This window comes from Alternaria dauci, chromosome 7, assembly GCF_042100115.1.
Source record: "Alternaria dauci strain A2016 chromosome 7, whole genome shotgun sequence".
Lineage (NCBI taxonomy): Eukaryota > Fungi > Ascomycota > Dothideomycetes > Pleosporales > Pleosporaceae > Alternaria > Alternaria dauci.
The window spans coordinates 265,665-282,640 of record NC_091278.1 but is presented as its reverse complement, the minus strand read 5'-3'; the positions used below and the strand labels follow the sequence as shown (position 1 = coordinate 282,640).

Sequence of the window (16,976 nt, the reverse complement as noted above, 5' to 3'; positions counted from 1 at the left end):
ATCAAAAATGATGGCAAAATCATCCACAATATGGAAGGGATAAAGAAACCCCCCCGCTCCCATGTGGAAAAAGAGGGAACACTCTTGCGACCCCACCCCCACACAGTCTAACAAAAACTCCTTTCCAGTCTCATAAATGGAATCTTCTTTTTCTCCCCCAAACTCCATTCACTCTACTCACCCATCCTCCTCGTCTTCGGACTCTTCTTGGGCGGCAAATTACTAAACCCATCGCTCGTCCTCGCCCTCTTCAGCTTGCCCGGTATCTGCTGTCCTCCCGCCACACTCCCCTGGCTCGCCACACTACTACCCTCCAAACTCTTCCTCACCAATCCGGCCCCACCACCAACCGGCGAATTGAATCCACTCCCCCCACCCGCCGTCGCCGCACTACTCCCCGCCTGAATCTCCTCAGCCAAGCGATCCGCAAGCGCAGCATCATACTCGCGCTCACTCGCCCTTACAGCCGACGGATCCTGTTTCCTCGCCGTGGCCAATAAATCCACCGACCCGTCATCATCATCGTCATCACCGCTATCCTCGTAATCCGACTCGCTCCCCTCCGACATATCGGACGGTATCGGCGCAATATTCAGTATCTGCATAGCCGTCGCCGGCCCGCCAGACTCGCTATCGCTATCGTCAGGTTCAGAGGAAGCATCGGACGCGAAATCGCTGTCGACGTCCCCAGAGGAACACGAATCGAGGGGTAAAAAGGACGCAGGTGGGAGCGCAGACGAGGGGAGGTTCTTGCGAGATGCGGAAAGGATCTTTTCTTCAATGACACGGTGCGGGCTCGAGCGCGGAGACTCGACTTCAGGGGACGCAGAGTGTGGGCGCGAGTTGAGTGCGTCCTGAATGGCCTTGGGGTATAAGTGTGACATTCTCCTCGCAGCGCCCTGCGGTGGCGCAGTGGAAATCTGTGAGCGTCGCACGTGGATAGAAAAGTTATCTTCTGGCTGCACACCGCCCAGACCAGAAGCTTCAAAGTCCATGAGTTCAGGCGACGTGTTTCCGCTGTCATTCCTCAGAGCCTCGGGCGAGAAGCCTAGGTCGTCGCTGTGAACGGTGCGCGATCCAGCCGTCGAGTCAACATCCATGGGCGTCGTGTCTAGAGGGCCCCGGGGCTCGGATAGATCCAGGGACGTCTTGGCTTGTGGGGACGCAGTCTGCGTGGCGCCAAGAGGCTGGGTTGTGATGGGTTGGTAGTTGCCAGGCATGGTGAGAAAAGCACCATTGCGGTCTCCGCTCAGATCAGTGCAGAACTTGGCCTTTGTGTAAAAGATCATAGGCCCGTCGTCGCGTCTCCGCGGCTTCGAGCTCGAACTCTGCATAATCGAACTACTCAGGCCCGAAGAGTTTCCAGCCGGATGTGGCTGGTAGGAGTATTCGGCTGAGGAATCCGCGTCGAAGCCGTAGTAGTCGTCTTCGTTGTCAGAGTCGTCCTTGTGGAAGAAGAGCGGCTTGTAGGCAAACTTGTTCTGCTCCTTCTCGCGCCGCACGCGGGCCAGTCGTTTTGCCTTTGCAGACTCGTCGAGCATGTCGCTGCTGGTGCCGCTAGTGCCCGTGGGGATTTGCTTGAACGGCGACTGGGAGCCAGTCTCGTTTGGCGAGGCACCGCCCCAGTGCTCCGACGAGCTGCTGCCGCTGTTCTTGGTGACGTCGAGGCCGCCCTTCCATCGGATCTTGCGTCCATCGCGAGACATTTCGAGATGGCTGCTGTACTCGTGCAGGGCATCCTTGACAAACTCGGGGGTGACGTTGAGGGTGTGCAGCTGCGCCATGTTGATGAGCAGGTTGAGGTATATCCACCCGTGGCCGAGAGGCACCTCTCCAGAGTTCATGTCTGGCGGGGAGAATCCAAGATGGCGGATGTAGTTCATGTTGTCGGCAGGCACCTGAGCACGGTAGGGGTCCAAGTCGAGCGGCCGCGTAGGCCGTTGATCGGGAGACGAGCCTGAGCCGGCAAAGTCGTGTTCCTCAATGTGCAGACTGGGGCGGAAGCCCTGGACGGCCTCGTCCTGGGTCGTGTTGTTGTCCTCGGCAGCGGCAATGGCACTGCGGTCGTTGCGGATGCGTGCTTCGCGATGACCCTCGGGCTTGGAGTCCTGTCCGGTGGCTTCGCGGCGCTCGCGGTCCGCTGTCGCCGCCGACTGGGCCACCTCCTGCTGCTGCATCTGCTGGGGGTGGGAGCCGGCGGCCGACCGCTTGCCGGCAAAGATTTGCTCGAGCCGACGCACGACCATCTTCTTCTTGGCCTTGTCCGTCATGGGGACGCTCTTTGTGTTTGGCAGCAGGCCCATGGGGATGTCGTGGAGGTACGACTGGATCGTCTGCTGCTGGCGGCTGTAGGCCGACTTTGTCATCTTGCGGCGGTCATTGTCCTGGTTGGTGGCCGACGAGTTCTGGCCCGACGCCGACAGCGAGGCATAGCCCGACTCGGCGAAGCGTGAGCTCGATGAGGCCGTGTTGTGTGTCTGCAGCGGCGGGGCAAAGGCCGACATGTCGGCGTAGTCGTTGGCGGCGCCGTCGTCGAGCTCGGAAGCAAACTTGCGCAGCGTCTCCTCGAGCTCCTTCTTCTTGTGGTCGGGCAGGCCGTGGAAGCGCACCTCGAACAGCTTCTCCTCCTGCAGGTGGGCGTCGTAGAGCTTCTCGTACTTGCGCAGCTTCTGCTTCAGGCGCTTGTTTGCCACGGTCAGGTCGTCGATGACGCTGCGGAAGTCCTCGGTGCTGCTGCCGTCGGTGCCCATCTGGCCGAGGCCGGGGCGGTATGGCATGGCGGCGTGTGCGTGGGCATATTGTGAGTTGTCGGGCGGTGTCTCGGACGACGACGAGTTGTGGAGGAAGAAGGGCGGCTCGTCTGTGGGGAGGGGGGTTGGGTTAGGCACAGGGCGGCAGCGAGGGTGCGTGGCTCAAGACTCACTGTCGACAAACGACGACTTGGCCCGGCTGGCCGTGTTGTTGTTGGTCTTTTCAAACCACTGGCCCGCGTCGCTGCTCTCGCCCGAGCTCGTCTTGTTGGAGAGCAGCTGTGGCGAGACGCTCGACGGGGGGTTGGCCTTGTCGCTGGCGAGGTTTGGCGAGCTCTGTGTTGTTGTGGTTGTTGAGGCTTTCGGCTTGCGCTTCGCGGCGGGTGGGCTGTGGCGGAGAGACACAGACTGGTGGGCGGGCGGGCGGCGTGGATGATGGGCGTGGTGCACTGCGGCGGGAATGGTTCCTGGCCGCTCGTTCATCGCGGCGGCGGTGCAGAGTCGTATACGGGTTACTCGGGGAAGATGCTCTCCATGGGCGCTACACGGGGTCTCTGGGGGGCGCGGGTGCTGGGCAGGGCTGGGGAGCAGAATGGGCAGAAGAGACGAGTGTCGTCGCTCGCGGTAGACGAGGTCGAGGCCATGACGAGCATACATCTTGAGGTCGACGCCCGTTTCGATGCTCTCGATTTGACCGATGCCAAGAAACGGCCTGGGGATCGAGGGTTCCTGGCACTGAGTGAGAGCGAGCGACAGCGTGTGGCGCTCCCGGGGCTAGAAGCAAGCGACTACCGCCGCCCGCTCGCTCCATCGCCGATGCATCCTCTCTCCCAACTAGCTGCTCTCCGACGAGACCCTTTCAGCGCTCGATAGCCCCCTCTCCATCGCTGATTCATCTCCCAATCGCTGATGGCCCTCGCCCTCAACCCTGGACCCTCCGCGGCGGTCCTCACCAGCCACACGTCCATCGAGATTGTAATCATCTAGCCCGCCCGGCCCCCTCGCAAAATGAGGTCACTTTTGCAACACCTGGGCAGCGCACATCGATTCTCTGGACCCTGATCTGAGCCTTGGTTGTTCGGCTTCCAAAGCCTCGCCGCCTGATTGGCGTCTCTGCCGGTGCCCTTGAATCGAATGCGCCGTGCTCAATCACCCTCGGCATCGCCCATCGAGCCGCCCGAGGCTGGTCGTGAACCAAGGGTCCAGTCACCATCCTCGCCGTCCATCTCACCTACTGTACACGTCGCACAGGGGCCTCGTCAGGTCTAGAGACGCCTGGATCCTCAGCTGATGTGGTTTCGAGTGAGCCACCGACCATGACTGCTGCCAACTGTGTCTGCTACCCTGTCTGCTGCCGTGTCTGAACCCTTCCGCGGACAATTCTGCTCGTCCAAGTGGGGTGATGCCACTTTCGACCATGGATCACCGATTGAGCCCGGATCGCAGATTACCTGACAGAACCCCCAGCGCAGGGTCCTTTTGGGGACACGTTCCGGCCAAATCACAAAATTGAAACCAAATATCGTTTCGCAACTCATCAGGTGTACGACGGCATCAGCAATATTGGTTACAGACTTGGTGTCTGGTGGTAGACTAGAAAGATAGGGGGCATACAGCAAGTGTAGCATCTCATCGAGATCCCATGTACCATGACATGGTCGCTAGTGTAGCGAGAAAAAAAAGTAGAAACACATAGTATATAAGTATGCTCGGTCAAATACTCCGAACATACAGGTCAAATACCCGATCAAAAGCGTAATCACCCTCGATGCATACGCAAACTCAGATGCGCGCGCCCTTGCTCCGCAGCACGTTGACGGCAGAACGTCCCGTGTAGTTGAGCCATTCACCCAGCGCCCCCACAAACCCACCCACCTTGGTGAGGTCGTGTAATCTATTATCCAGAAACTGTTCCGTCTCGACAAAGTTGGCCGACTTGTCCTGTGTCATGTATATCTCAGTCGACGAGTAGATGGCCGAGAGGGTCGCGCGCTTGGTATACCAGCTGCTGTCGACGCTCTGATCGCCAGCCAGAAACCATATTTCGTCTGCGAGTCGTGCAAGTTCGGCCACGGACGCGGGGACGTATGTGGGTTGCGCCATGATCGCCAGTGCCTGTCGTCCATCAGCCAGCTGATCTCGATTCTCTCCTGCGTGTTGTCATACCTCCTGCCATCGATGTATGACGGGTTCGTTTGCTCGCAGGCGCGCCAATGTCAGTGTTCTGACTTTGGCACCGACGCCCATCTTCTTCCCTTGCTCTCCTTGTTCTGGGAACTGAACATTGTTTTGTAGGGCCAGGCGCTGCGTGACTAGATGGTAGTTGATCAGATCGAAAACACCTCTTGGAAGCAGATTCGTAGAGACATCGAGATAGCCCGCGTCTCTCGCCCCGAGCTTGAGCGCATCTATACTAAACCCATGGCTCGGTACGTGTGCGTATGCGGAAGAAAGTATCGCAGATTCGGCGGGAGGAAACGGCGGCGGCTGAGCGTAGTCATACGAGTGGTATAGGCAGCGCTGTGTTGCGACGGCTGCTGGACGAAGACATGTGGTGCGAATTGAGGCTGCTCGGAAAGTCCCGCGGAGCCCGTTGGCTAGTCGTGCAGGCGCCATGTTTGAGATGCAGTTGAGGTTGTTCTGCCGATGCGGACGACTGCTCTCTTCTCCGCAAATCTGCCAAGACCGGCATCGATCAGATCTCCGCGCTAGCTTCTCTGACGTCGGTGGGAACGATCAATTACAGCATCGAATTGCACCATCGATCCGCGTCTAGAAGGCTGCAAGTATACATCTCGACGGCAGACGGCAATGACAGTTCCTCACGTGGCAATTAATTGCTGTTCCTGAGCCTAGGATCCACAAGCCGTGGCTTTGCATACCACAAGTTCTAGATCTACACGTCAGCACGTGACGAACGCGTCGAGCGCGTCTACCCGCGTACGCTAGTGGCAACACCCAGAGATCTCATCTAGAGTCCGCAAGTCCCCTGACATTGCGTACAGATATTGCCATCCGATCTTCAGGAACCATCGGCTGCCCCGCACATCTTGGAGGCGACATCCCCCGATTGAAACGCCATCTTCGTGACCCCACGCGCATCGCGACTCACGCGTCCCATCCTGCCCCTCGGCCGATCGTTTTGCCCCAGGTCGGAAGTAACCCATTTGCTTCTCCATACACGGATCGTATACGGTTACAATGGCGCGCGCAAAGAATGTCGAGATCAGCGAGTATGAGCGGAAACGGCAAGAGAACATTGCAAAGACGCAGGCGCTGCTGCGCAACCTCGAGATGGAGGCCGCAGAAGCTGGCCTAGGTCCCACCAGCAAAGCCAAAACCTCTGTGCCTTCGCGCCCCAAAGCAAAGAAACCTGCGCCGAAGAAGATCAAGCAAGAAGAAGTTGCGCCGCGCAGGACATCGTCTCGGTTAAAAGGCATTGTGGCTGATAGTGAGGTCGCCAAGCGGAAGGCAGAGGAGGAATATGTCGCGTTGCAGGCTGCAGATCGCGCAAAGCGGCAACGCGTTAGTGAAGCGTTTAATTTCAGCGACATTGTCGTCGCAGGCAAAGACTGGGATAAGAATGGGAACTTTCTCTCAGTCGGACCTGCGGATCCGTATGCGCGGACATTTGATTACAATGATGTCAAAGAGACAACGGACAAGGAACTGCGTGCCCTCAGAGAACGCATGAGTGGTCTGACACTGTGGGAAGACTTTGAGCCGAATGAGATCAAGATCACGCCGGAGCGGATATATTCCATGGGCCTGCATCCTACAACAGACAAGCCGCTTGTCTTTGCTGGTGACAAGCTAGGTAACCTCGGTATCTGCGACGCGAGTCAGAAAGCGGCAGAAGTCAAGGTAGAAGACGACGAAGATGATGCAGAGAGAGAGGGTCCGACCATCACTACGCTGAAACCACACACGAGAACCATCCACACATTCCAATTCAGCCCCCACGACGCAAACGCACTGTACACCGCTTCCTACGACTCGAGCGTACGCAAGCTAGATCTCGCCAAGGGTGTCGCCGTCGAAGTCTACGCGCCACCCGATAAAGATGAAGACGCGCCGTTATCCGGTCTCGAAATCTCAAAAGACGACCCACACACGCTCTACTTTTCTACGCTCGACGGTCAGTTTGGCATCTATGACATGCGCACGCCGAAAGAAAAAGCAACGGGTTTGCAAATTTTCCAGCTGAGCGAGAAGAAGATTGGCGGGTTCACGTTGCATCCTGGGCATCCGCATCTCGTTGCTACAGCGTCTTTGGATCGCACGCTCAAGATTTGGGATCTGAGGAAGATTAGTGGTAAAGCAGGGGAAAGGGCGCCGGCGCTGGTCGGGGAGCATACGAGCAAATTGTCTGTATCGCATGCGGCATGGAATTCGGCGGGCCAGGTGGCTACTGCGTCGTATGATGATACGATTAAGATTCATGATTTTGGGAATTGTGCGGAGTGGAAGGTGGGCGTGGAGATGGGTGAGGCGGAGATGGAACCGAGTGTCGCTGTGCCGCATAATAATCAGACGGGACGATGGGTTACTATGTAAGTTGCCTGGATTGGTGGTGGACTCACTTTTCACTTTCCCTATCCCCTACGTTCTGCTCCTTGCTAACCAGTCGCGTAGATTACGAGCTCAGTGGCAGCAATTTCCTCAAGACAACGTCCAGCGCTTCTGTATCGGGAACATGAATCGTTTTGTGGATATTTATACCGCAAAGGGGCAACAGTTGGCTCAGCTGGGGGGCGAGGGTATCACGGCGGTGCCGGCTGTGGCAAAGTTTCATCCTACGCTTGATTGGGTGGCTGCTGGTACTGCAAGCGGAAAGCTGTGTTTGTGGATGTGAAGAGAAGGGACGAAGAAGAATCGAATGTGGAATAAAAGGGAAAATGGGAGTTGGATTGTGATGGAGCCGAAGTTGGTGTTGGTTAGTGGGTTGCTGTCACGTCGTTTGATACCCTAGAGGTCTTTGTAGTTGCACTTGCTAGTCTCGTTGGATCTCTTTGTAGCTATCACGCTTGAGCCATGATATTTCTATTTCGATAGTGTTGGAGGAAGTACTTGAGACGCTCTTCTGGATATGTGACGGTGACTGCAATGTGTAACTTGCACCTACAGCCCCACAATCGTCACCATGTTTCACTCAACGACCCCTCCATGCAGATGGAAGAGTACATCAACTTAGAATTGGCAGTGATTCATTCGTCGTTTGATTGGGGCTTGACGCCTTGAAACTTCCCTTGGAGTATTCGGACTCGGCATGCCATGGAGGTTATGCATTGCACCGCTACCCTCTGAACCCTAGTCTAGAATATGTACACTGGGTTCGTAGTGATGACTTGTGCAACGTCTCACCATTGAATTTATCTTCGTTGCTTCGTCTTTCATGTAGCAGTGAGCTTACCAGTCTCTCATACTCATTGCTATTGCACGCTTGCTAGATATAAGCTGTTTATATCGCGAAGAAAAGTGAGCTCCACGCGGTTTAGGGAAAAGCTGAATACTCTACCCGGGCAGCTAGGGAGAGCGTTCAATGTTTTCCTTGGAACGCGTGGTCCTTTCGCTCAGACTGCCAAAGTTCTGGATTGCATTGATCACGAGAGCCGTACCCAAGTTCATAGAATAATGTTAACAGCTTTAGTATCTTTTGCTGAAGATATTCCATGTATTCATCGAGTACTTTGTCGCGCACAAGGTCTTTCGTAGTTGCACACTACCTATCGTGTTTGACCGACTCTGTATTAGTTCTGTTGCTCGTAAATACCTCTCATGCAGAGTCTGATTCGCTTATTGAATTATTGCATCATCGAAATATAGATTCTTACAACTCATGCATGTATGCGATCTATTGTTTTTGGAATACCGTGGTGCTGTTTTTCTCTCGGCCGAATTGAGTAGCATCTCCATAGTATCGACCAGGGTCGGTGGGTCGGCCCATGCAAAACTCCATCACGGTGGCCGCGTGCCTGCCACGAGCAGTCTGCTGTCTGCCGAGATACACCAGGTGCAGAATGCATTTGTCGGGTACTGCGAGCCGAAACGAGTTCTTCCGGAGAAGCCGTACGCTTAGTGACGCTCTGTCATTGTAAAATGAAGCCATCATCCAAGCTGTTGATGGAACCTAGCCATACCACTGTTCTCGCCTTTGCGCCTTCTTCATGCGACTTGCAAATAACCGGTCGTATCGACTAACGTCTACCCCAAGCGAAGCTGCTAGAAGCAATACGAGATGCGGTGGATCTCGCAGCTCCGGATGCGGCGATGGGGAAGGTAGTGTAGGAGCACTAAGGTAGCGGGAGTGGCACCACCAGCGAGGACGGTGCAATCCTACGGCAAAACGAGGCTGGCGGAGGCACTCGTGCTGTGGTGAGCGTTGCCCGTGTCGTGTGAACTAGGTATTTGCGTGGTACTGCGCCACGATGTTGGTACCATGGTACATTTTATTGGTGTCGTGTAGAATGTAGCCACCGCCACGCGGAGAGGCTCCGTCGTGCATTCACGTGGGTAGTGCGAATACGATGGTAGAAGCAGCTATGGAGTTGGTCTTCACCAAACGCGCAAGCAGACAGATGCGAGGACTATCGATACCGGAGTGCGGAATTATTCTGGCCTATCGCCTCAGCTTGTGCATGTCGCTTAAGCAAGCAAGATGCAAGTGGCTGATGGGGGAAACTCGCACCCGACACGGAACCATTGCATTCAATCACACACAGTCCCCCTTACGTCTGGTGACATTGCGACACGAGGCGATCACCAACAACGACAAGATGCATATACTACGCGATACGGTAGTGGTACGTCAGGGTCGGAATATGACGTCCCCTTGTTGGACAAGCTTTGGATCGCGTGAATGCGTGATGCAACGTTGCCGGCTAGTCCGGTCCCCCTCGCGTCAGTGTTTCCAGCGATATTGACTGGGCTGATCATCACCTGAACCATGCTTAGGCTGCGATCTAAACGGGCGGGACATTACTGCGAAAGGCATGGAACTGCAGGGACTGTGCAGCACTGCATCTGCAGCGTGCCTATGAGGCAAGACGGTGGGGAAAAAATAGTCGTGTTACTTTACTTAGCAGGACTTTGAACGACGTGCAGAACAAACCGCTCATCCCTCGGTGCTTGTATAAAGGAGTCTGCAAACGGCCGCTCACAAAGGATACCATCATCACTCTCAGCAAACTCTCAAAAGCAATTCCTTAGTAACAGAAACCTTCCTTGAAAATCTCACTCAACTCCCGGTTTCTCCACTTCACTCCCACAACCACCACGATGAAGTACTCCCTCGCCCTCTCAGCCCTCGCCGCCATCGCAATGGCAGGCGACCACAAGCCATCCGACTGCTCCAAGCCCTCGCACACCGCCACCGTCACCTCCAGCCAACCGTCCGCAACCCCCAGCCCACCGACCACCGACAACGGCTACTTTGGCGTCATCTCCTCCCGCTCCGCCTCGCCCATCCACCTCCTCCCCCTCACCGCCCGCGGCACCAAATTCTACCTCGGCGGCGGCCCCCCAAGCTCCTACTGCCCTGCCGAAACAATCGGCGCCGAGAACTGTCCACCAGGCAACACGACTGTGCTCGCTGGCGGCGACGTGACGCTCGGGCTTGGTGTTGTAGTGCCTGGTGGACAGCAGGTATATGTCGCGCCTGACGGTGCGCTGAGCTATACTGTTGCGCACAGTGCGTATATCCCCGAGGGCAGCCACGTCGACGGGTTCAGTCGGACTGCGCCTGCGAACGGAAATGCGTTTGGGTACCTCAACTTTGATACTGGCTTTGTGGCTTGTCCGGCGGCGAATGCGACGGATGGGTATCAGGTATTTGGCCAGGTTGCCGAGGGCGCGACGTTTGGTGAGGAGTGTTTGGGCTTCAGTGCGCTGACGGTTGCGGTTGAGCAGCCTGGTGCGTGGCAGTACTAGACTCTTTTCACCAGTTGTTGTGGTGAGGACGAGTTGGTAATGTTTGTTTGGGATGTGATAATGAGCCACGATGTGGTGGACGGATATGTTTACGGTGTACATACGACGCTCCTTAATGGCTTTAATATAATAGTAATGCTTTGATAAACTCGTTTACTCATATCGCACTCTCCAGCACCGCTCTGATGCGAGTGACTTGTTCCTCCGCCGTGCCATCCACGCCCATCTGCACCGCCACAGTCTTCTCCCTGCTCTTCAACCCCTTTACCACTTCGACATCCGTCTTTGCGACTCGGAGCGCATCAGCAATGACTTGCCTCACGGCCTTGTTCGCCTCGCCGTCTTTCGGTTGAGCCGCAACGCAGATCTCGATGCGCTCATCCGATACCGCTGCAATGCCCTCGCGGTTCGCACTGACCCCGGGCTTGACATGGCACAGTAATTGGACGGTGCTGGTACAGTTCCTGGCGGACGTTTTAGTTGCAACGCGGATCGCGGGAACGGACATGGACGAGATGGAGTGCATGTGACTGCGATGACGGCGTGTGTAAGAATGGGTAGGTGACGCGGCTGGAGGTGGTGCCCAAGGCCGATTGCAGCCGTCCTTTCCTCGCGCGGGTTAGCCACGGCCAGCGCATCCGACCAATCGCGCCCCCCAGTGGCTGGCCAAACACCTGCGAACTGTGAGGCCTATGAGAACAGAACATACCTACTTACAGTCTCCAGATACAGAAATATTTGTCCAGTTCTGGGGAATCTCGAAATGCCACGTTGCTACCGATGACCCCGTCCGACCTACCTAAAGCGACATGGCGGCAAGTTGCGGTAGTGGGGGCTTTCTTACGGTACCAGTCCCCTAAGATAAAGACTACTTCCCCTAAGTGATAAATTTGACGAGAGCCTCATCGATGTCTTCCCTTAAGTACAGGTGTACACGATGCCACGAAAATTCAACGACACCCAATTACCTAAGAGCTTGCGCCGTCCAGAGATAAAAGGCAGACCGCCTGCACCCATTTTGTCGTTTTGTAAATTTGTAAATTTTCCTCGATTGCTCAACAACAGAGTAGACTGGGTTGAGAGTGTGTATTGTACGCATTGCGATTTTAGCCACTTTTTTGCCCTGCTAGATTAGCTTGTTTCTTTGGCTATTGCTATAGAGATTAATTGTAAAAGGTAAGGTATTGCAGCATTACTTTTATGATGTGGTTGCGATGTAGTGGTTGCATGTCTGGAGCGCGACCAACAACAGACAAACAAAGCCCATTCTACACCATCTCATGCAACAAACCCGCTCGAGAATCATAATACTAACACTATTCCTAGCAAAATGACGTCCGCGCCCACTCAACAGCCCAAGTTCCTGCCAAACAGGCATGACCTAGGCCTCGTCGCAGTCGGCTTCAGCGGCGGCCAGGTAAGCCCACCATCCCAAACTCCTCCCCCAAACCCAACAACAACCAACCAACCATCTTTATCTCCAGCCCAAAGCCGGCGTCGACGCCGCCCCCATGGCGCTCATCGAAAACGGCCTCATCAACCAACTAGAACAAGACCTAGAATACAAAGTTACCTACGACGGCCAAGTCCACAACTACACCGAACTGCAACCCTCGTCCGACCCCGACTACCGCGGCATGAAGCGCCCCAAATTCGCATCTGCAGTAACGCAGCAAGTCAGCGAGCAAGTCTACGCGCACGCCTCGTCTGGGAAACTTGTGCTGACGCTCGGCGGCGACCATTCGATTGCGATTGGAACGGTGTCTGGCACGGCGAAAGCGGTGCGGGAGCGGCTGGGCAAGGATATTGCGGTAATCTGGGTCGATGCGCATGCGGATATTAATACGCCTGAGACGAGTGAGTCGGGCAATATTCATGGCATGCCGGTGGCGTTTTTGACGGGGTTGGCGACCGAGGAGCGCGAGGATGTGTTTGGATGGATTAAGGAGGAGCATCGGCTGAGTACGAAGAAGTTGGTTTATATCGGTACGTTTGATTCGTTTTATCCTGGTTGAGGGTGGGCGGTTGAGATTGTTGGACTGACAGCTAGCAGGTCTGAGGGATATTGACCGTGGAGAGAAGAAGATTTTGAGGGAGCACGGTATCAAGGCCTTCTCCATGCACGATATTGATAGACATGGTATTGGCAAAGTCATGGATATGGCCCTGGGCTGGATCGGAAGCGATACGCCCATCCATCTCTCCTTCGACGTCGACGCGCTCGACCCCATGTGGGCGCCTAGCACTGGTACTCCTGTCCGCGGCGGACTGACGCTGCGCGAGGGCGACTTCATCGCCGAGTGTGTTGCGGAGACGGGCCAGCTGATTGCGTTGGATCTTGTCGAGGTTAATCCTAGTCTTGATGCTGAGGGTGCAGGAGACACGGTGCGCGCGGGTGTTTCGATTGTGCGGTGCGCGCTTGGGGATACGCTTTTGTAGGTGTTTTGTTTTTGGTGGAGTTTTAGAGGTGTTTGGTACGGGTAGATATAGATGGTACTCGTAGATGATTAACGACGCAAGTTCATATCACCTTATGGTTCCATATCGCGACGCAGTTCTACTGGTGCGTAGGATGGTGCAGGCCATTGCATTTGTGAGATGTAACCGTATTCTCCTACTGTGATCACTGATCGAGGCGTGATGCTAGATGTTAAAATCTCTTAATACTACGTACCATTACCCATAATTGCAACAAGTGAAACTCGCATGCGGTCGCGCACACGGAGTCATCCACGAATATAAATGCTAGGCAGAAGACGGAATACTTATCTACTGGAATCGCTGGGAAATTCTCTACGAATAAGACCATATTCTCGTTCTTCTATCCAGCTACAGTAATCAGCTTCTTCTTCGGCAGTGTCGAAGCGACTTTGACTGCGGTATGTATGCTTGGGACGTTCCTGGCTCTTGTTCGACAATTGGACTCTGCTTCAAGACTGTTCGACTTCCGATTCTCTTCGATATTGGACATCTGCGTTAGTCCGCCGAGAAAGTTTCTTCTTCTGACCAGAGCCTGTTGGTCCACTGCTGTTTCTGCTCTTGTGGGAGATGGGGATGATCTCTATGGGCGCACCGGGACGCTGCGAGGTGACTGGGCGTTTTACCTTGCGTGGTTCAGAGTACTCAAGCGAATCCGACCATCTTTGGGTCGTGAATCTGTCAAGTATGCGTTTCTGGAGAACGTGATGCACAAAGCTCATAAAGACAGATCCCTTGAATTTTGGAGATGCTTCATCGCATTCGACCCGCATCGAGTCCAACTCTTGCATTACCTCCAGCATCTCTCTTTTATGTTCACTGTTCCCGTCCTCCGTACCATCCTCAAAAAGCGACATCTTTTGTGTACCAGCGCCCCATTGTTCACCAGCTTCCTGGTTTTTGATCCGAGTGGCCTTGTGCACCAAGGGCAGGGATATAGCTCTTGCCAGTAACGGTGCTCGGGATCCTCGCAGTAACGAGCGAGGAAGACGTAGTTACCGGGGCACCTCTTACTGCGGTCGATGGTTGTCAATAAACCTTTGACCTGATGGTAAGATGGAGGGATGTAGACCGCCTCCAGAATCTATCCGACTATCGGTATCATACGCGTGCCGTATACTCTGCCGTTGGATTGAGAGACGAATTCGAGAAGTCTCTTAGCAAGATGGAGACCCTCTGCGCAGAGTATGTCATGTCGATGAAAAACGTCTAGTGGATCTTTGCAGGAAACACAAGCACGGGCGTGGTGGTCGAAATCGATAGCAGCTTCCTCCTGGTAAGAATTGAGGGGTACCAGCGCGTGACTGGCAAATTTACTAGTGGTGTCGCGGCGATGTAATGTCTCATCATCGGTAGCATTATCGTCTTCGCGCTCGAATGCAACGTCCCAGTGACAGGTCAGTAAGTTTGGTACGTTCGGATAATCGGTGGTTGCTTTTGCATCGTCGACCAAATCAGAGCTTGGTGTAGTATCATGCTTTATCTCAGTCCCGGGAAGATTCTCCGTTTCCCAGATGCTAGCATCAGAATACTGAGATGCGACCTTCAGCGTAGCCTCTTTGTCTATGTCCATGCCAATATTACCAACCCAATTTCCTGGTGTGTCCTTAGAGCTTATAGCACTCTTGTAAACGAAAGAGTTGCTCTCAGCCTCAGCTAAGTGGTTAGTTCCGTCTAGAGAGACTGGCATTTCTTTGTCTTCTGGCAGCATGGTGATTGCATATTGACTAGGATCTGGCACTTGAGACGATGGTTTCGCTGCGGTCGACTCAGATGTATGCTGAGCTTGTAACTGAGCTGTTGATCGGCCTTCGCTTTCTTCTGCCGAGGACCATGCATCTTCGGAAAGATCATCTTCATGTTCTAGGCAGCACATTCCTTTGAACATGTATTGTACTGACCAGTCAACACAGGCCTCTTCAATGTAATTGTCAAGAGTGTGGATATTCCAACGGTCTGTCGGCTCTCTTTGTAGCATATTTGTAATCCAAGTAGAGGAGATGAGATCACTTGATGATCCTGGGGAGCATCGAAGGATTTCGATCCAAATCGTAATGGCTTCAGGATTGGAGTGGTATTCTTTGACTCCAGAACCATGAGCAGTCATGTGCGTCCTGAGATCTTCGAGCACGTGACATCGCAAAACAGTCCACATCTCCAAGAAAACGCAGCCAAGTGACCAGATATCAGAAGATGAGTTACGTTGAGTGTACACGATGACTTCAGGAGCGCTATATCGGGGAGTTGTGGGCGCTGCCGTCAATGTCGTGCTGCTTGTTCGATCGGACCAATCGAGGGCTGTTCCAAAGTCGGTGAAATAAATCTGGTCGTCTTTGATTAGTATATTTGAAGGTTTGATATCCTTGTGTCGAATGCGATTGTCGTGCAGATAACATAGTGCGGAAGTCAAACAGCCGAAGAAAGGTCTCAAGAAGGATCGGGATCTTTCGTCACGATGCGCTCTCTCTAAGAACGTTTGCAAATTCGCATCGGCAACCGGAAGCATGATAATGGCCACATATCTGTTATCTGTGTAACTTCCGACCAGCTCGACGAGGTGCCTGTGCGACAACTGCTTGAGATTCGATAATTCCATCGTAAAGTCTTTCAGGATCTGCTTGTCCTTCTTGAAGGTTCTTCCTCTCAATATGAGTTTTCGTGCGTACTCCCGATGACTTATGGTGTTGACGACACGGTCGACGAATCCAAATCCACCCTTACCCAGCTCTCCTACTTTCTTCAAAGGTACCTCTGTAAAATCGCTAAAGTGTCCGTGGGGCGCGAGTCGTTCGAGATTAAGTGCTTCCTTGTTGTAAACAAGATGCTGCAACTCGAGGAATCGGAGTCGTGCGGAATGGTCGCGTAATGCCTCCGGTAATGTGCTCTTCGTGAACGGAAAGTAGACATCTGTAATGTCGCTGTCAATGAACGCGTCTATCACCTCCAGCTGGCCAATCTTCCGGAGAATGCTATACAATCTCAGGACAAGGCACCAACGTTTCCGTGCGCATCGCGTCAAGACGTCTGCGATACCGCGAATATCGGTCTCCGTTAATGGTGTCAATGTCTTCTCAGCGTTGGCTGGAAACCATCTTCGTAAGAGCTCTTCTTCGAAGCCTTGCTGAGCCATTAGACGGATTCATGGGCGAGTATTCGCTACTTCGCGCGAGATTCGTAACGGGTAACGTCGTGAATGCCCTGAAGAGTGTTCTAGTGCAAATGAACTACGTGCTCCGTCAGGAAGAACGATGGAGAAGGCGATGGTTTGGCGATCGCGGTACCAGTAGGACGAGTGATGGGGCAGGCCAGCGCTTGCGCGAAACGAAGGATAGAGGGGAACGGCCCCCAATCGTGTTGCTCAGCTCAGCTCAGCTCATGCAGCCACCCTGCATCTATTTATTGTCCAGAAGATTAGAGCGACATGCGCCACAATGATCCTCCCGAACCACTAACCATGGAAATCTGTTGATAACGCCACACCTGGGCTCAACAACAACAACAAAACGAGTGCATCGCTTGCGGACTGACGCAATGGCAATGCTGCAGCCTTGGATATTTTCTTCTGGTATATTACAGATAATCAGTCGCATATGAAGCATCGAGAGCTCTCCGCACCGCAACGTTCCGCAGTCAAGTATGTCATCGTAATTGTTAAACCAACGATTGTGCTAGTACATCCAAAATCTACCGTCGCCTCTTTACCTCCTCAGAACCAGCCCCAGATTAATTTCGAACGATCATCACAATCAGAATCCGAAAATGTGCAGGCTGCGAATCAGTGAATTTCGTCATCTGCCTCTTCTGCTGACTTTCTATCAT

At 54.0% G+C, this 16,976-nt stretch overlaps 4 protein-coding genes across 4 annotated transcripts; 2 read left to right on the top strand and 2 right to left on the bottom strand.

Moving 5' to 3' along the window:
• Positions 1-173: 173 nt before the first annotated feature.
• On the bottom strand, positions 174-3,233 carry ACET3X_007264 (uncharacterized protein; the record flags this gene model as incomplete). Its single annotated transcript, XM_069453819.1, has 2 exons — positions 174-2,860; positions 2,924-3,233. 2 exons carry the CDS (start codon positions 3,231-3,233, stop codon positions 174-176), a joined length of 2,997 nt encoding a protein of 998 aa, XP_069304427.1.
• Positions 3,234-4,532: 1,299 nt separating this feature from the next.
• Positions 4,533-5,366, bottom strand: ACET3X_007263 (uncharacterized protein; the record flags this gene model as incomplete). Its single annotated transcript, XM_069453808.1, has 2 exons — positions 4,533-4,865; positions 4,917-5,366. The coding sequence occupies 2 exons, from the start codon at positions 5,364-5,366 to the stop codon at positions 4,533-4,535; spliced, it is 783 nt and encodes a 260-aa protein (XP_069304426.1).
• A 585-nt stretch (positions 5,367-5,951) lies between these two features.
• ACET3X_007262 (uncharacterized protein) lies at positions 5,952-7,605 on the top strand (the record flags this gene model as incomplete). The annotated part of the gene is made up of 2 exons (XM_069453797.1): positions 5,952-7,303; positions 7,386-7,605. 2 exons carry the CDS (start codon positions 5,952-5,954, stop codon positions 7,603-7,605), a joined length of 1,572 nt encoding a protein of 523 aa, XP_069304425.1.
• A 2,423-nt stretch (positions 7,606-10,028) lies between these two features.
• Positions 10,029-13,118, top strand: ACET3X_007261 (uncharacterized protein; the record flags this gene model as incomplete). Its single annotated transcript, XM_069453786.1, has 5 exons — positions 10,029-10,662; positions 11,840-11,855; positions 12,006-12,096; positions 12,164-12,665; positions 12,733-13,118. The coding sequence occupies 5 exons, from the start codon at positions 10,029-10,031 to the stop codon at positions 13,116-13,118; spliced, it is 1,629 nt and encodes a 542-aa protein (XP_069304424.1).
• Positions 13,119-16,976: the final 3,858 nt, after the last annotated feature.